The sequence below is a fragment of the Carettochelys insculpta genome, chromosome 1 (assembly GCF_033958435.1).
Source record: "Carettochelys insculpta isolate YL-2023 chromosome 1, ASM3395843v1, whole genome shotgun sequence".
Taxonomy (NCBI): Eukaryota; Metazoa; Chordata; order Testudines; family Carettochelyidae; genus Carettochelys; species Carettochelys insculpta.
In genome coordinates this window covers 250,085,621-250,103,752 of record NC_134137.1, presented here as the reverse complement: position 1 = coordinate 250,103,752, position 18,132 = coordinate 250,085,621, and the positions used below count along the sequence as shown (strand labels likewise).

Sequence of the window (18,132 nt, the reverse complement as noted above, 5' to 3'; positions counted from 1 at the left end):
TCCCAATGAAGTTATTCAAAAAAATCAAAATTTCCAATGTCGAGCTAAAACAGTATAGATTAACCAGGTTTAAAACCAATTTTATTAGCCCTGGAAACTGTCCCCTACTGTTCCTCCAGGTGTCCTTTCCACTCATTGTCCCATCCCCACTGCTCTCCAGGTGAGCTGAAAGTAGGTGACAGGAAGCAGTGTACATCAGCCCAGGAATTTTGTTTAGATTTCCTTTCCTCTCTGGCCAGTGTGGTGAGCAGACGTGTGGATCACATCTCTGCAGCACACCCTGTAGCCATGAGTTCCCAGGATCGCAAAAGGGCCCCAGCATGGAGCCATCAGGATATCTTGGGTCTCATTTCAGTGTGGGGTGAAGAAGCTATTGTGAGCCAGCTCAAATCCAGCAAAAGGAATACTGATATTTACAGCAAAATATCACAAGGCATGATAGAAAAGGGTTAGAACAGGGACACTCAGCAGTGCCGCATGAAGATCAAGCAGCTGCACCAGAACTACTAAAAATGCAAGACAGCCAATGGTCAGTCTGTGGCATCTCCCCAGAAATGCCAATATTATGATGAGCTGCATGCTATTCTGGCAACAGACACAACCTCTTCCCCCAAAAATAGTATCAACAGCTCTGGTCATGGTCACAGTGCGTGCTGTTGAGGAAGTGGTGGCCAACAGCTGGGTGCAGTCCAGCTTAGACTTATGCCCCGAAAGCCACAAACTTTTCATCCAGCTGGAACTGATAGATCAGACCTCTCCCCTTAACTCAGGAGCCGGATTCAAAGGCCAACCTGGATCCTGCAGAGGGCACTTCTGGTAAGTAGGCTTTTATCTACTGATAACAGTATGTTGCAATCGTGTTGGGAGGGTCTATGGCCCTTTTCCTTAGGGCAGCTTGTTAATGTGCCCGGGAATGGAGTGCAGAGCCTGCTTGGACAAAAAGCTGAAGCTCTCAGACAGGCACTTGTGGATTTCCATCATGAGATTTTTGGGGAGACTTGACTTATTCCTGCTTTGACAGTAAGACCAAGCCACCCATAAGTGATCTGGAATCATGGCACCTCAGAGCATTCTTGCAAATTTTCCAACATGACAGCAGGACAGAACATGTAATCTTTCCTTATCCCCTTTCCTTAGTGTAATCAGGCTGATGTCTCCTTTGCCCACCAAGAACGCATGGGAAGTTTCATGAGTCACTAATGATTTTTTGCCTCTCATTCTACCCAGTGCATAGCAAACTCATGCATCTCCTGGTGCAGCTGCTTTAAAATCCATGTAGGGCAGGCGGGCATGCATGCAGCAGCCCCCTCCACATCCCTTCGGGGCCAGCAGATGATCAGACCCTCCCCTAGTTCACGTGCATGGCCTCAATGACTTTTAATGATTTTTAACTTGTTCACCAGTAGCCACTTGGGAGTTTAAAATCCGTGCGCTGCTTTAAGCTGAATACACTTACTCCCCTGTGGTCCATTATCCCTAACACACGTCAAACCGTCCCTACATGCCGCACCAGCCCTCCCCCCACCACGCTCCAGCGTTGCTTTAATAAAGTATTTTTCCGGTGAAACTGAGGACAGCTTACTGTACCATTGACCGTAAAACTCTTTCATGAACAAGCTCACAGCTTTCTGCATTCATGGATTCTTCTGTCTTACAAGCAAAAAGTGACCTTCCAGTTGCAATGTGTTCTTAAAGACAGACAGCCAACCATTATTTCTGTGACTATGGTCACTGTTCCAAGTAAAGATAAAAATGTTGCTATTGCTAGTGCCTATTTCTAAATTTGCTTTATCAGCAAACAACAATGGAAAATGACCAAGAGTGCACAGTTCAGCAGATAGCCAGCTACCTATGATGTGGAAGAAGAAGATGACCAAGAATGATTTGTTGGAGAACTATATACAAGCAGTTTCAAAAGAAAAGAAGAATGCAATTAGTGATACAAAGAAGCAGATGATGGAGTCACAACAACCAATTCATGAATCAATCATGTCCTTTATGCACAAGCAGACAAAGTTACTGAATTTGGCGATAGAGAAATCGCAACTGGACAGATCTATTATGAGCAGGCACATGGAATTATTTACCTCACTGTGAGAGTCAGCGATCCATGCATGCACCCTGCCCACAAATGCCCCATTACATGCCCCCCTATCTGTACACACTACCTTCCCCTTTTACAGGCACAGCATCACCAGGCCATTCCAGGCACCAACACATGCCACTCTTACCCCATTCATTCTCCGCCCCGGACAGGGCGCTGCATCCCCCAGTCACTCTATATACCATCAGTTTAGCATTCCCTCAACCCAGACAGCCCAGTCACCTACTCCTGGCTTAGTATCCCTCTCCAGTCATTCCACCCCCCATTCCATACCTCATCCCTCCACACATTCAGCACCCTCTTCTCATCGGGAACCCAGAACAAGGGGAGGAAGGCCACAGAGAGCCCAGGTTCCTAGCCCCAAAACATCAACACCCACCAGAAGGCTAACCTTTGACTAATCTTAGTTCCTTTTTTTTTTCTTTTTTATTCCTATCCCCTACCCACACTCTTCCTTTACAGCACCTAATAAAAACATTACAATTTGAGAAAAAAGTTTCATCTATTGGTTAACGTGCTTTGGGGTTTAGTGAGTAGTGATGGTTGTGGTGGGTTTACGAGGGGTTTCATAACAGGTAAGGGAACAGCATGGTTGGAGGAGGTGCCACTTAATGCCCTTCACGTTCATTCACAAGCATGGTTTTCAAAGCATCCCTGCTTTTCAGTGCATCTTTCTGGGCTTTCCTGTTTTCCCTTGTGGTCAGCTGCTGATAATTTCCTGACAAGACCTCTGCCTTGGCCCTCCCACTCCCATGCAGGCATAAAACTCATGAAACTCCCCCACCCCATCTCCTCACAAATGTTATGAAGAATACAGCAGGCCCCAATGATCATGGTAGTGTCCATTTCATTGAGGTCTAAGTGGGTCAGAAGGCACCCAAACCTCACTTTTAAGTGGCCAAATGCGCATTCTACCCCATTCTAAACCAGCTCAGCCTGTAGTTAAAGAGCTCCTTACTGGAGTCAAGGGCACCTGTGAAGGGCTTCACGAGCCAAGGGAACAAGGGGTAAAGCAGGGTCACCCAAAATCACTATGGGCATTTCCATACTCTCAATGTAATTTTTCTGATCTGGGAAGAAAGTACCACTACGGAGCCTTCTAAACAGACCTGAATTCCTAAAGATTCGCGTGTCACGCACCCTTCCCAACAACCCCATGTTGATAATCAGTGAAACCACCTTTGTGATACACCAATGCCTGCAACACCATAGAGAAGTACCCCTCGCTGTGTAGGTACTCTGAGGCCTGCTGGTCCAGTGCTAGGATAGGGATGTGCATTCCATCTATGGCCCAACCGCAATTAGGGAACCCCATGGCAGCAAATATGTCCACTATCTCTTGCACATTCCCCAGAGTCAGTGTCTTCTACAGGGGAAGCATGTTGATTGCCTTGACCACATGTGTGACAACATCCTCCCCACGCCCCCATCCTGCCCATAGATTTGCCTACTCCAAATTGATTGCCCACTGACGGGTAGCTGTCTGGTGTTGCTACCTTCCAAAGAGCAATTGCATGCACTTCTCAACTGCCAAAGCAGGTCTCAATCTGGTATTGCTGGTCTTTCAGGGTGGGAGACAGCAGTTCACAAAGTTCCTTGAAAGTGGCCTTATGCATGCAGAAGTTTTGCAGCCACTGCGGGTTGTCCATTGACTGCAGAACGATGCCATCCCACCAGTCTGTGCTGGTTTTGTGGCTCCAGAACCTCCATTCCATGATGTACAGTGCTGCCAGAAAATCCATGGTTCTTCTCTCCAGAGATTCATGTCCCTCAATGGCCCTGGCAATAATGAGCTCATTCTGTATGGGCATTATGTTCAGCACAAAACATTGCATCAAACTTTGAAATGTATCAGGATCCACGTTCATGTCTGTAATGGCAGCTGGCACTCAAGATGAAAACCGCACAAAAATGCAATTTTCCCCCAAACGGAAGCAGAAGGTGAGAAAAATGCATTCTGGAATGGTGACATCAAAAACCCAGAAACACTTGTGGCAACTTCTTCTCCACTAAGACACCGGCACAAAATCCCAAAATGCAATGGGGTGCAAGAACTGTGGGAGAGGTGCCCAGAATGCATCGTGTCCACAGTCGGACTCAGACACCCTCGTGTGGACAAACTAAATCAACTTTCTTAGCTGGCCAGGATACTCAACCCCAACTTTATAAAATCCTGTGTTAAAAATTCAACTTAAACAAATTCATCTTTATTCCCAAGTGTAGACACACTCTCAGTGTTGCCAAATTTGTGCTATGTTTTTAATTCTGATCTATTACATCTAGGGTGTGTCTACACTAGGGACTAACTTCAAAGTTAACTCTGAAGTTAGGCACTACTTCAAAGTAGCCACTAGAGAGTCTACACACACATTTTCTCTTACTTTGAAGTAGGGAACCCAATTTTGAAGTCCTTACTCCATTCCCGGGAATGGAGCAGTGCCCTATTTCGAAGTTTAGCTTTGAAGTAGGGTGTGCGTAGATGCTCTACATCAAAGTTATTTTTGTAGTGTGGACACAGCCCTAGATTATATTGCTGACTACTGGAGGCTACAAGTATTTCTTAGGGGAGATACCACACTAACTCAGTGGTTCCCAACCTTGTCCGCAGTGTGGATCCCCCAACCAACCTCCCAAAACTGTTCGCAGACCCCCAATCAAAGCCAATTTGAGCTGCTACGTACACTTCATTAAATGAAAAAGGAAGCCACAACACAGATTTTCAGACAGCAATTAATAACATTATTAGAAGATATTTAATTTAAAATAGATTGTAACTTTGCAATTCATTTAACACTTATTTTCTAAAATTATGTTTATCTTCTCCCCCCTGCCACAGACTCCTTACAACACCCTTGTGGACCCAAGGGTGGGAACCACTGCACTAACTTATTTAACACGTAGCAGAGGTTGCAGTTTGAGGAAGCTTTCACTTCTGCTGCCTACGCTGTACCTGTTCTGAGGACAAACAGGAGAACTTTTGGGCTGGCAATTCACCTCCTTTCATAACTACTAGGAGGCTAATCCTGTAAGGTGCTGGGCACCTCCATCAAGGTGTTGAGTCCCCTCAATATCCTTTCATGTCAGTAGGAAAGGAGAGCACACTACACCTGATGTGATCGGGCATAATTCAACCACAAGATACTAAAACCACTTCTGACTAGACAACAGCCTACAGAAAACAGAACATGGGAGCACATTCTGTTCTCTTTCAGGCTGGTGTAAGCCTCACGGGACTCCACAGACATCAGTGGAGTTACTCTAGACTTACACCGCTGTGACTGAGAGCAGAATGTGGCACATGGTGTATATAAATAGCCCCAAAAGGAAAGGCAACCACAGCTTTGTTTAACTGAACAACACTCAGACCCAGCTGATCAGACACAGAAACTTAACGCAGCCGCCACCCACCCTAAAAGAGAAAGCAATCACACAAACAAATGTACATCACTTTGAGACACGTCTTCAATTCAGGCCTGCAGCACAGTACTCAGTTTTGAAATGTGCTAACACTATAGGAGAGGCACTGTCGTGGAAACTAGAAAAACTCAGCTTGTTAATGCAAACAGAAAAACTGGTGAGGCTGAAAAACAAAAAACATGGTTCACCCATGTTACTCTCTCTGAGAAACGTGCCTTTCTTATGCTTCCTTGGCTTGTAAAAATACATCCCTATTTCAGCCACCAGTGATAACAGCACAGTCCATGCAAGCAGCAATACCTACAGTTCAAGTTGCCCAACACTTCATATTATCAGAGCCCTTGTCGTCAGTTGCTGATAACTTTGCCAAACGTTAACCATTCAGGCTTCAGTTTTTCATGCCATGCGTCTGCCTAAAGTTGAGTTTTATTCATGCATTTTAAGTTTCCCTTAAAACGGTGCAGCCATTTATGAGACTGGGAAAATGATGTCTCCGCCGCACACGTGCAACAACGTAAGACCTTGGTTGCTAAATTCTGTCTACACCGAGCAGATTCCTTTTTCCTTGAGCATACTCAAACCTCTCACAGCTCCTCTTTATCAGGCTCCATGTGAGCTCTCCCTGCACGGCCACTGAGCATGTGTAATCCCAGGGATGCAGGAGCTCAGCAGGACTTTCCCTGCAACTATGGCTCTCAGATGCTGTGGTTGCAATGTACTGGAAGTGAGAGCAGGAGACTCTCCTGTGCTTTCAGGGCCCCTCCCTACTGTGCCCAGGCAGCAAGGAGAAAGAAGAAACAGCCTGGCTTAGAATGCATGGGAGGTTCGGAAGGGGATGGAGGTGGGTGGGGGGGTTGCAGGAGCCAGAAAGGGGTTGGCAGCAGAAGAGAGAGGGAAACATTGCCAGAGGGCAGCATGAAGAAGTAGCCAGTGAGGGGCAAGAAAAGGGTATGGGGAGCAGCACCTGAGAGGAGAAACTAGAGAGAAGAGGGGGATGGGACAGAGGAAGGTGATAGGAGCCTTGGTTGCAGGTTAGGTGAACAGGACAGAGTAGGATAATCAGATGTCCCAATATCATCAAAAACACCCCAATATTAGGGGTTTTGTCTTAAATAGGCAATTACCCATCCCAATTTGTGATACTTCCTAACAGTTCACCCTAGGATAGGCTGCATAAGGATCTATACTCCTGGTAGCACTCCCCTCTTTTACAGCTCCTACTATCGATCAACTTCAATGGATTCTGTACCAGGAAACTTTAGGCTTACTTTCGTACAGTTACATCAATGGCTGAACTCTAAGGTAATTTCAAGAGTGGACAAGGCACTAAAAAGGTTCCATTTCCCTCTCACCACAGGTGCACAGAATGTAGAGCTGCATTTAAAATACTTATTTTGAAATAAAATTTTCTTAAAAGAACAGAAATCGTATTTGGCCAGCGCATCCTTTCACATTAAATCAGCACGAAAATTAAGCATAAGAAAAAATATGACCCCCAAAATACTAGTTTTATTCATATTCATATGTTCACAGAATTGAAGTAAGAAAGGTCATAGGTAGAGCTGGACCAAAAAAAAAAGGGAAATCTTTGACAGAAATGAACCCAAAATTGCACTCTTTAAAAAAAAAAAAAAAGAGAGAGAGGAATACCTGTCATTTTTGGTAGTTCTGATCATCATCTGCTTCTCTCCTATTTGCAATAGGGGTCTTAAAGTGCTTGGTGGTCTAACATTTACAAAGCTGTGTGAATGGGCCTCAGTTAAAATGAAAACTGACCCTTCTCCCCATATTTCCAACTGTTCTTAATGTTCTTTACCTGTCTGTGTTGTATATTAGTTTTTCATTCATACTGCAACTTCAAGAGCTGGGGGCCCAGTCCTACAGCACTGGCTAATTGTGAGATTTACATTGTATTGTGATGCACATCTTTGCCCAAGGGAGTAGAATGTATATCAGTTTCGTGAACTACAGATTCAGCATTAGCCTCGATGTGTGAAATATAAAAAAAAAAAAATCACCCTCAGTTTCTCAGACAGACACTTACCTCTGAATTTCTTGGGGGGGTTGGCAAGGTCACCTGCCTCTGGCTGCACCACACACCTGTCATCCACTAACCTAGGGGAAAAAACATGTTTCATACTGTTATTTTGACTGTGTTCATGGCTATGTCTACATTAACATGCATATGACACTTAAGGTAACAAGGTAGTATATTTCTCTTTCAAATCAATAACATAGAAAAAACCACGCCTCTGCTACATCAGCACAATGAAGAAAAATACCATTGCTCTCTCCTTGCATAAGCAAGTTTCTTTTATAGCACTAATTCAAAAACTGGCTATTTCGTTCCCGCTTCATTTACAGCTGGTTAAAGTCCCTTTCAGTGTAATGTGCATGTTGATATTATGTGCAAAACTCTTAGCTTTCATTTGCTGCAGTGCATTAACCCTGAATAATAAACATGGTCTCTCTGGGCAGCTCTCAGATCTCAAAGTTTCCGGATCCAAAGCATACAGACAAAAGAGTTCCACTGAGTTCATTAGACTTTAAATTAGCGTTGAAGAGGCAGGCTGGAGGTCCTATGTTTGCATCATAAAAAAAAGGGTTTAAAGTGCTACATTCCAAGCACAACTTGCTAACTTTGGCCTCAGTTCTGCAAGCAGGTCGATGCAAGCCAATCTCTACAAACACTCAGAGCACCTCAGTCGACAGCTGGAATGGGGCTCCTTGGTGATGCAGGAGTTCATCCCCAGCCTCAGTTTACATGAATGAGATGTAAGCATTCTGGTGACTTGCTGTTTCCCAATATTTCTTTCAAATGTTCTTGGGGAAACACACAACGACACCGATAAACTCTCAGGATAGTGACATATTGGCTATATTCTGGACAGCCCTTTACAAAAGTGAACGCTTGCTCACATGATGCTTCAAACGATCCATAGGCTGCACCTACTTGAAGGCCAAATGACAGCACAAACTCAGGCAGGTCTGACAGTCCAACCACTAGAAGCAGTGGAAGGGTGCACATATACTAGAATGATCACAATGATGCTGCCATACAAAAGACAATACTCTGTGTTACTCCTGGGGGAATTCTGCACCATTGAACACACAGAGATCATGTCCCCTGTAGCTTTCTTTGCTTCCCTGCAAGAAAATGACTTCCTGATGAGGAAGCAAAGGGATGCCACAAAACCGATCATGCAGTCCTGGCCAGCAGTATGATTTGAGTACCTGGGACAACCAGCAGAGAGGTAAATCACTATAGGACAGGTGGCAGAACTGGGGAAGAGACAGCTGGTGGCTTCTACCCTGAGCTGGGCTCAGCTGCTAGTTCCAGCTGGGCTGTGGAAGATGGGACTTCCCCTCCCACTGCATGCATCTGGGATTGCATCAGACCCACCTCTAAATTTCTCCCCAGCTTCCTGCATCCATTGCTCCTCAGATGCATGCGGGGAGCCACACAAGGGGAGCAACTCCTCCATCTGCCCAGACCCTGGGCATCCAAATCCCCTCATACTTAGACCCTCCTGACAAACTTCACCCTCCCCGCCCAAGCTCCACTCCTCCTGCACCACCTCAAATGAGTCACCCACCACTTGGATCTCCACCTCATCCAGCCACACCTAGACTACCACCTCACAGAAGCCCACTCTCAGCATGAACACAGGGGGCAGCAAGCAAGTACACCATCACCACAACAGCTTGCTACAGAAACCTGGACCATCCCTGGGGTTGCCCCATACCCTACCCTGACTCCTGAAGCCCCCATATCCACATCTTCCTACCCTCAGCCCCTCACATCTCCAAATCCCTGCATCCCCCTCAATCCAGCCTATGCCCTAAAGAACCTGAGCAATAACAGGTAAATCTTCTGCTACATTATATATGCCACCTAATAGGGATACATAAATTGGTGCCACCAAGAAAATGTAGCCTTAGACATATATAAGTTACTTTTAAACTTGATCGACTGCTGTTTTGACAAGCTGCACTACCATTCAATTAAAGGATTACAGGCTCAGGATCACTACAGCATTTATCTTTCTTGATTCTTTTGTCTTAATATTTTGTTTTTATAATTTCCATTCTTCCCCCTAAATAGAACAGTGTGAAATGTAGGTGTGAATCTTTGGTCACAGACCATCAGAATGCATTTTCACATGAACCACATTAGCCTGTCTTTACTCAGAAAAACAAAGAGGTTGTCATGACATTTTACAAGTACAAGTTTAAAAATGATTATAAACCCTTTTAATAGAAAAACTATTAACTCTAGTACTATTCTTTATAAACTTATTCAATTTGCCTTCAGGAAGTCTAGGGTAAATAAACTGCTTATTTAAAACAATAACACAGGAAAATAATTTAAGTAAATTCTGCTACCCTATCAGCAGCTGATAGTCATTCCAGAAGCTTTTCTGGGAGAAGGCATAAGACAAAGCAATACTTGTAGGTATGGCAGAATTCACTTTGATTTCCTTCTCATTTTGATGATTAATATCTACTTTTCCTCTTTAAAAACAAAAAGCAGTCAAATAGCACTTTAAAGACTAGCAAAATAGTTTATTAGGTGAGCTTTCGTGGGACAGACCCACTTCTTCAGACCATAGCCAGACTAGCATGGCTTACTCTGTTACTTTTCCTCTTTAAGGTTTTTTTATTTTTAATTGTTATTTTTAAAAGATTTTAAACTATTTATTTTTACAGCTGTTGGAAATTAGAGTGGGGAAGGTTAAGTGTTAGAGCAGCAGGGATGCAGGGGTTCTCTGCGAGGGGCCCAAGAAACCACGGTGCAAGGTAAGGTGAAGCTGCACTCCTTGTTCAGGTGAGCACAGGCCCCAGCAAGGACAACACTAAGCTATCAGCCCTGGTGTGCTGCTGAATCCTCCAGCCCCAGGGGGCGTAATGACTGGTGAATGAGCAAGCCTTCCCCACATCTGGTGCCCACAGGCAGACCCACCATCTGGGAGGGGGGATAAAGGTGCAGTTGCCCGCAGGCCTGGCATTTCAAAGGGGCTCGGCGCTCCAGGGCCACTGCAACCAAAGCACACAGCCCTCAGTGAACACAGGGGGGCAGGGATGACTGCCTTAAGCCATGCCCTTCTGCTCTCGGCCCCGCCCCAGAGACAGGCCGCCCTCCCACCTTGCCCTGGTCATTCCAGCCAGACTGCTTGCAGATCATCAGTTGTTGCCAGCCCTGTTATCACAAGAGTAAGCTAGCAGGGCCATGACAGGCTTTCTATGCTACTTCAGGGCTGGGGAATCCTGACTCTTGCAGACACAGGCCAGTGGGGAGCGAAGGCAGCAGCACTGGCTCTACAAATATTTTTTTAATCAACTTCCAGGAACAGTAAACTTATACCTGGCGGCCCCGGGAACAGGCAGTTGCTGGATATTCAAATATTCTGGATAATAGAGAGGTATACCGTAAACCCTCAATTTTACAGACCCTGATTTAGTGGGATTCGGGAACAACGGACAACCCCCTTGTTCCCAAGCCCTCCCCCCAGTAAAAAAAAAAACAAAACAAAAAACGAAGGGACTTACCACTGCCTCGTGGCCGCTCCACAGCGGCAGCTCCTCCAGCCGCATGCGGTGAGGCAGCTCCAGTAAACCCTTATATTTAACAAACATTCTCGTTTAACGGACCCCCCATGCCTCATTAGTCCATTAAATCAAGGGTATACTGTACCTCACAATGCAGAACAATAAAGAAAACTAAGATTGGATATAAAGAACCAGAAATGTATGCAGAATGCTTTATTTACCAACCGCAGCAGTATTGTACACTGTAAACTTATACTGTATTTGCTGTGTTTGAATTTACTTTCACTATCCTGTACTTATGGAAAACGTAACTAACATGTACTTACGGTGAAAATGCCAGTTATTTGAGAGTTCCAGATGATAGAATACCAGATACGTAAGAGTGTACTGTACTAGCTGAAAAAGTTTGCTGACATCTGCCAATTAAAATCAGACCCTGCCTAGCCCAATTATCTAGTTCATTCAAATGATAAGACCCAACTTGATGGTAGCGGTTCCGTTGCCTATGAGGGGACTTAGGGCAAGCTCTCAACATGCATGTGAATCTTCCCACCATCAGGCTGCTCATGAGTTGAGATCACAGCCTGTTACGCTGACCAATGTTGTCCCATTGCTTCCTTGTATTCTCCTATCCATCTCCACTTTTTGTCTCTTCTCTTATACTTAGATTTTAAGCTCTCTGGTGCAGACAGTGTTTGCACACCCTGTAGCACGATTGGGTCCTGATCAGTGAGATAAGGACTTCTAAGTACTATGGTAACACAATTAATGCACGGACAAGCATTTCACTGGCATATGGAACAAGATCAGGCTGCTCAGATTTGCTTTTGTTCCCAAAAGAACAAAAAACCTATGGGGATCAGCAGCCCATTTTCTATAAACAAACTGACAGTAGGGCACAGACTTCCCTTAAAGTTTTCCTAGAACAGCTCTGGGTTAGCCATAATGGCGCGTGGAGGGGGGGGAAGAAAAATCGACTGCAAATCAATAAGGGCAGTGCCTGCCAGAGTGACACCCGGCTCCCTGCTCTTGGAAGCTTCCAGTACAGAGTTAAATGTCTCAGACTCATGTTAGGGTTTGAGCTAGCATGCTAAAATAGTAACTTGGATGTTTCAGCACTAGTGGAGGCTCTGACTAGCCAGCCAAGCTCAAGCCCACCTTCTGGCTCCCTCAGTGCTGTGCTCAGCTGACTATCCCAAGCCCCCAGTGACGCTGAAACATCCACACTGTTATTTTTAGCATACTAGCTCAGCCCCCACTCCTAGGCTGGGAGGCTCGTTCCCAGCTGCAGTGCAGGGAGCCCCCAGGAACTTGGAGGCAGAGTTTAAGGCCTCCTCTGCTGCAAAATATCTTCTGTTCTTGCACAGGACCATCAACCAGTGGATTCCTCTGCTCAATGACAGCAAAAGGATATCTTATCCTATGGACATTCACCTACCTCTGCCCTTTTAAACGACTTGTAGGAGCCAAGATCCAAACCCACCTATGTTCAAAATTTGGAAGAGGAAGAGAATAGACACAGAAACAGAGTACAGGTGCAGGAGAACTGCAGCATTAGGTGCTGACTCGTCAACCACACCCATCCTGGAAATATACTATCAGGCAGCAGCAGAGCCAAAAAACCAAACACAGTACAGTATTAAATGTAAACTACCGATAAAAGAGAGAGTTCAAAAATAAAAAAAAGATTTGATAAGATAAGGAACCCGTTTCTGTTCTTGTCCGATTAAGATGGTTAAAAACCATCATCTTTATGCTTAAAGTTTCAAAGCTGTATTAAGTTCATGTTCAGCTGGAAACTTTTTTTTAAAAAGAACAACCATAATGTTTTGTTCGAGTTATGAACAACCGCCAGCCTTGAGATGTTCATAACTCCTGAGATTTTACCGTGCTGTATTTGCAAAAATGATAAAAAGCTATTTCTATAGTCTCAAAACTAATCCAACCATCTTCTCCATGGATTTCAGAACCAGCACCATACGTAGGAGGAGATTTGGGGTGCAATTTTCAAGGATGCTCGTCTAAGATCTCAACTGCAGGTCTAACTATAGGGAGAATGTTACCTTCTCCATTATAGACCTATATCACCACCGCAAAGTAACACAGTCGGCTTAAGGCCTAGATCCTGCAGGGTCCTGAGTGTGCTTTCTACCTAATGCCAAGCACCCTCTACACAGTCATTTGTTAATCGAAGTGGAATCTCACAATATAAGTACTGAAACATAATATAAAGTAAACTATAATTAAATTTTAGTCACTTTCTTTTGTATGCTCTGGGAAAAGTATAAAGATAAATGACATGAAGTTACAGTAATTAATTACAACAGTTATCGCTAATGTAAATGCATTTGCATCACAGATTAATTGGCCCTCACACTGCATACAAGATTTCTCAATTACACGTGCAACACTCTTGGTTTTGCAGCCCAATATCCAGTTGAATACACGTGTGACACTACCCACCATACAACAGGCAGAGAGCTCTCTCCCTTCCAATCTAACAAACTATTTTAAAATAAATGATTTCTCAAATGGGAATCTTTTAGATCTTCCAATGGAGGAAGCTCATTCCCCAGGAATGAAGATGCTTATGCACTAGCAATGCCAGTCATAGATACAAAATGCCTCAGCCTCCCCAGACTGGGATAGGAGAGGGTGGATGATCCAGTGATGGAAGTGACAGCCTGAGACCCAGGTTCAAGCTCAGCCACAGAGTTGCTGAGTGACCCTGAGCAAGCCATTAAATCTCTCTCGCTCTAGAAAGTGGATATAGTAATACTTTTCTCCTATCTTTACCTGTCTGATCAACTTATACGGTTAGCTCCACAGGGCCTCAGTTCCCCAGTTGTACAATGGGGGCATCAGTATTTCTCAGCCTTGCAGAGGGATTGTGAGGATAAATGCATTATACATTTTGAGGTGTAAGAGGCTAATGGCTATGGGGGCCATATACAAGTATCTAAGATGGATGGTACAGCATCCATAAAAGGAGATGGAGGAATTGAAGAGCCAAACCAGTCCAGAGGCTTGAAAGAGTAAGGGGAGAATACCTGGGGAGGAGAAGCCATGTTCAACATGCTAATCCATGCCTCCTGGTTCTCTGGTGTTCTATCAGAGAAAAAACAAAGGGCCCAATTCACTCGAGTCCCAGACATTCAAACCCACAAAGTCAGCACAAAACACTAGCAAATGAGCAGAAAGGTATTTTGCACCTAATTTTTATGTGTAAATGTGTACAAGGTATAGGCAAGGGGGACTAACTCCTGTAAAACAGATGGGACTGGGATGGGGCTCCTGCTAAGACTGGAGTGAAGGGGTGGCGGAGGCGAATAGGAACCAACCCTGAATTTGCACTCTCACAACAACTGACTTTCCTACAGCTCACAGCTGCCCACTGATGGGTCAGTGTTCAGCATGTGCAAGAAACAAGAGATTTTAGTTCTAGTTCAATAGCGTGGGAAATTACAATTAATTTTAAACTGTCTGTTCCATATATTTACATTTGCATAATTGATTTCTATCCCAAAACTCAGGTCCTTCATTGTTAATTAAGATTCCCTAAAGGCCCCACTCCTGTTGAGGGTCTCACAAGCACTGTACAGGCACATAGAAAGAAAAAGTCCTTGTAATGATGGGCTTTTGATCTAAGCAGACCAGAGACATACAGGGTAGGAAAAAGGAAGTGTTATCACTCACACTTTCCAGATGCAACATTGAGGCATAGAAAGATTAAGTGACCTGCTAAAGGTGACACAGAAGTCTGTAGTAGTGCTGGGAAATGAAACCGTATCTGCTGAATCTCATCCCAATGCTTTAGCCATTGATCACTTCCTCGCTTGCAAAAGATCTTGCAACACCACACAAAACCTGGGCTTGTTTCCAATTTGTCCATATAACATAGGGAAATTGTGCTACATCTAATGAATGCTCATGTGTCTATTTTAAAAAGTTCACTAATCATTTGCTTATTATTTATGCTGATTATGAAAGCACTGACTGTGCCTCTACAGTCAAAATATATGCCTCCCAAACATAAAGCACTTACTTTCAGCATAACAGAAAAAGCAGCCAAGTAGCACTTTAAAGACTAACAAAATAATTTATTAGGTGAGCTTTGGTGGGACAGACCCACTTCTTCAGACCATAGCCATACCAGAACAGACTCAATATTTAAGGCACAGAGAACCAAAAACAGTAATCAAGGTGGACAAATGAGAAAAAAATTATCAAGGTGAGAAAATCAGAGAGTAGAGGGGCAGAAGATGGGAGGGAGTCAAGAATTAAATTAAGCCAAATATGCAAACAAGCCCCTATAGTGACCCAGAAAATTCCCATCCCGGTTCAAACCACTTGTTAATGTGTCGAATTTGAATATAAAAGAGTTCAGCAGTCTCTCTTTCAAGAGTGTTGTGAAAATTCCTCTTCAGTAACATGAAAACTCTTAAATTACTGTTACTGAAGAGGTATTTTCACAACACTCTTGAAAGAGAGGCTGCTGAACTCTTTTATATTCAAATTCGACACATTAACAAGTGGTTTGAACCGGGATGAGAATTTTCTGGGTCGCTATAGGGGCTCTTTTGCATACTTGGCTTAATCTAATTCTTGACTTCCCCTCCTCTTCTGCCCCTCTACTCTCTGATTTGCTCACCTTGATAATTTTTTTCTCATTTGTCCACCTTGATTACTGTTTTTGGTTCTCTGTGCCTTAAATATTGAGTCTGTTCTGGTATGGCTATGGTCTGAAAAAGTGGGTCTGTCCCATAAAAGCTCACTTAATAAATTATTTTATTAGTCTTTAAAGTGCTACTTGACTGCTTTTTTGTTTTGATAGTATATAGACTAGCACAGCTTTCTGTTACTTTAAGCACAGAATGAATATTCGTTGCCTACATTTCATCAATAAAAAGATAAAAAGCATCTGTTGGTTTCTTACTCATAGAAGACTCTGAAGCTTGTTCAATAGCCACAGTGGGTTTTTAAACAAATTATTCATGTTCTGTGCACTTGCTAAGCACCTTTCAGGTTCAGAGCTTTTTAACTCCTTTCAGAGGCATGATCTGATTTTGTTGTGTAGTGCAAATGTCACAAATAAAACATTACAAATGTCACTGAGAGAACTAGTGATCTACATTAAACAATATGCCGCAGCTAACTGTATAAAATAAACACCTACATTATAAAGTAACTATTTTAGCCACTATATCAAGAACTTTTGGCAAGCTTTAATAAGGTTAATAGCTTTATTCTTTTGCACTCTGGAAACGGACAATACTGCATTGTACTGTATTTGTAATATAGTACATAGCAGGTACAACATGATTCCATTTCAGTTCTGCACATGTTGGCTACTTATAGGAAATGAAGGAATCTTCAGCCTGAATATGGCATGATTTTTATTTGTTCAGGTTCCTTTAGAACATAATAAATGTCTTTGTTTTATGTATAATACGTATGAATGAATGCTGTACACCCATTTTGAACTGTAGTTATTAAGCTGAATTATAATTCAATGCAGTTTAAAATATACCATCTGTGCTCTGGAAAACAGTTAGGATGTTGGACCTTCACTTACATCCCCTGCATTTAGACATTATGAAATCAGATTTTGAAAGCAACATGACTATGTGGATCTCTTATCTGGGTCCTACTCCTGCTCTCACTGAACCTGATGGAAGTTTTCCTATTTATTTCAGTGAGCAACTGTTTTGAGAACCCAGTGACTTCATCATAATTACTGTATGTGGTAGCATGGGGTAAAGCAATAGATGCCAATACCAAACTACAAAAAAGTGGAAATGTAGGCATATAAAATCATTATTTTCAATGAAGATGCAACAAACTCCTTCCTGTCCATAAAGCAGAAAAGTCTAGGACGCTTACTCTTCCATTTCCAATAGTTCCCCTGGAATATTTCGTGATTTTAGGTGGAAGTGACCATTTATAGCATAGTCCAGCTTCCCCAAGTGGCATGCTAGATTATACTGGCTAAAGGAACTGTCTGTGACTCCATAAGACTATTGTAGTACTTCAGAGCTCATATTTGGTACTAGGTTGGTGAAATCTATTTATAAGACCCACCACCAGTTTGGACCATCCACCCTGCTTTTGACAGACTTTTGCCCTTGCCTATGTCTACACTATTGCAAAAAGTCAACATAAGCTCGAGTCAATGTCACTTAGGTCAGGCTACCAGGAGGGCAGGAGAAGGGGAATCCATGCCATGTGGGGTTACCAAGAGAAACTTCCCCATCAACTTAACTTTACTTTTCTCAACTGAGGTACAGTACCAACTCCAGGGTTGACTGCAGAGTGACCCACAGTTGCTTTGGTGGATGTTGATTAGACCCACTAAATTGACCGCTAGTAGTTTTATCTCAGAGCATCAATCCCCACAGTAGGGTAGATGTTGCCTCCTTGGCTACAGCCACACAGCCAGGTTATTTTGAGATAACAGCTGTTATTCTGAAATAACTTTGTTGTCCTCTACACTATGCATGTGCTATTTTGAAATGAATTTGAAATATCAGGTGCATTATTTCAAAAATCGGTAAACCTCAATGCAGGATGAATAGCACCTATTTCAATATAACTTTCAAAATAGGTGCTGTTAAGATATGGAATAGCGCTAATTTCGAAACAGCTGTTTCAACAGCTACACTCATCCCTCACTATATGAGCACAACTGGTTCCTAAATTTCTGCTCGTAGGCAAAAACTCATAAGAGCGACACTAAGTTCCCATTAAAATACACGTAAAAGTCTCCAGTTCGTTCCAAGTGCTTGTAACTTGACATAAGCCAGTTGAGTTTAGGTACTTTTCTGATGTATTTGAATAGTTTGGCACCAGAAATAGGATGTAGTGTATGTATCTAGAGCAGAGGTTCCCAACCTACGCGTCGGGAACCAAACATGGGTCCCATTAGATTTGTTAAAGGTCACCAGCTGGGCAGTTCCTGCATGTGGCTGTTAAAGAAGCCATTTGCAGTTTCTTAACACTGCTGCCTCAGGCAGATATCTATCAATAGCTGTAACTGCTAGACATGGCAGCTCTCGCTACCA

The 18,132-nt window shown here is 43.4% G+C and overlaps 1 protein-coding gene across 1 annotated transcript in view; it reads right to left on the bottom strand.

Moving 5' to 3' along the window:
* The window catches only part of ITPR2 (inositol 1,4,5-trisphosphate receptor type 2), a 340,554-nt gene that overhangs the window by 287,880 nt on the left and 34,542 nt on the right, over window positions 1–18,132 (bottom strand). Inside the window, exon 2 of the mRNA XM_075004401.1 lies at window positions 7,566–7,636. Coding sequence (XP_074860502.1) covers window positions 7,566–7,636 — 71 coding nt within the window. The remainder of the gene's footprint in view (window positions 1–7,565; window positions 7,637–18,132) is intronic.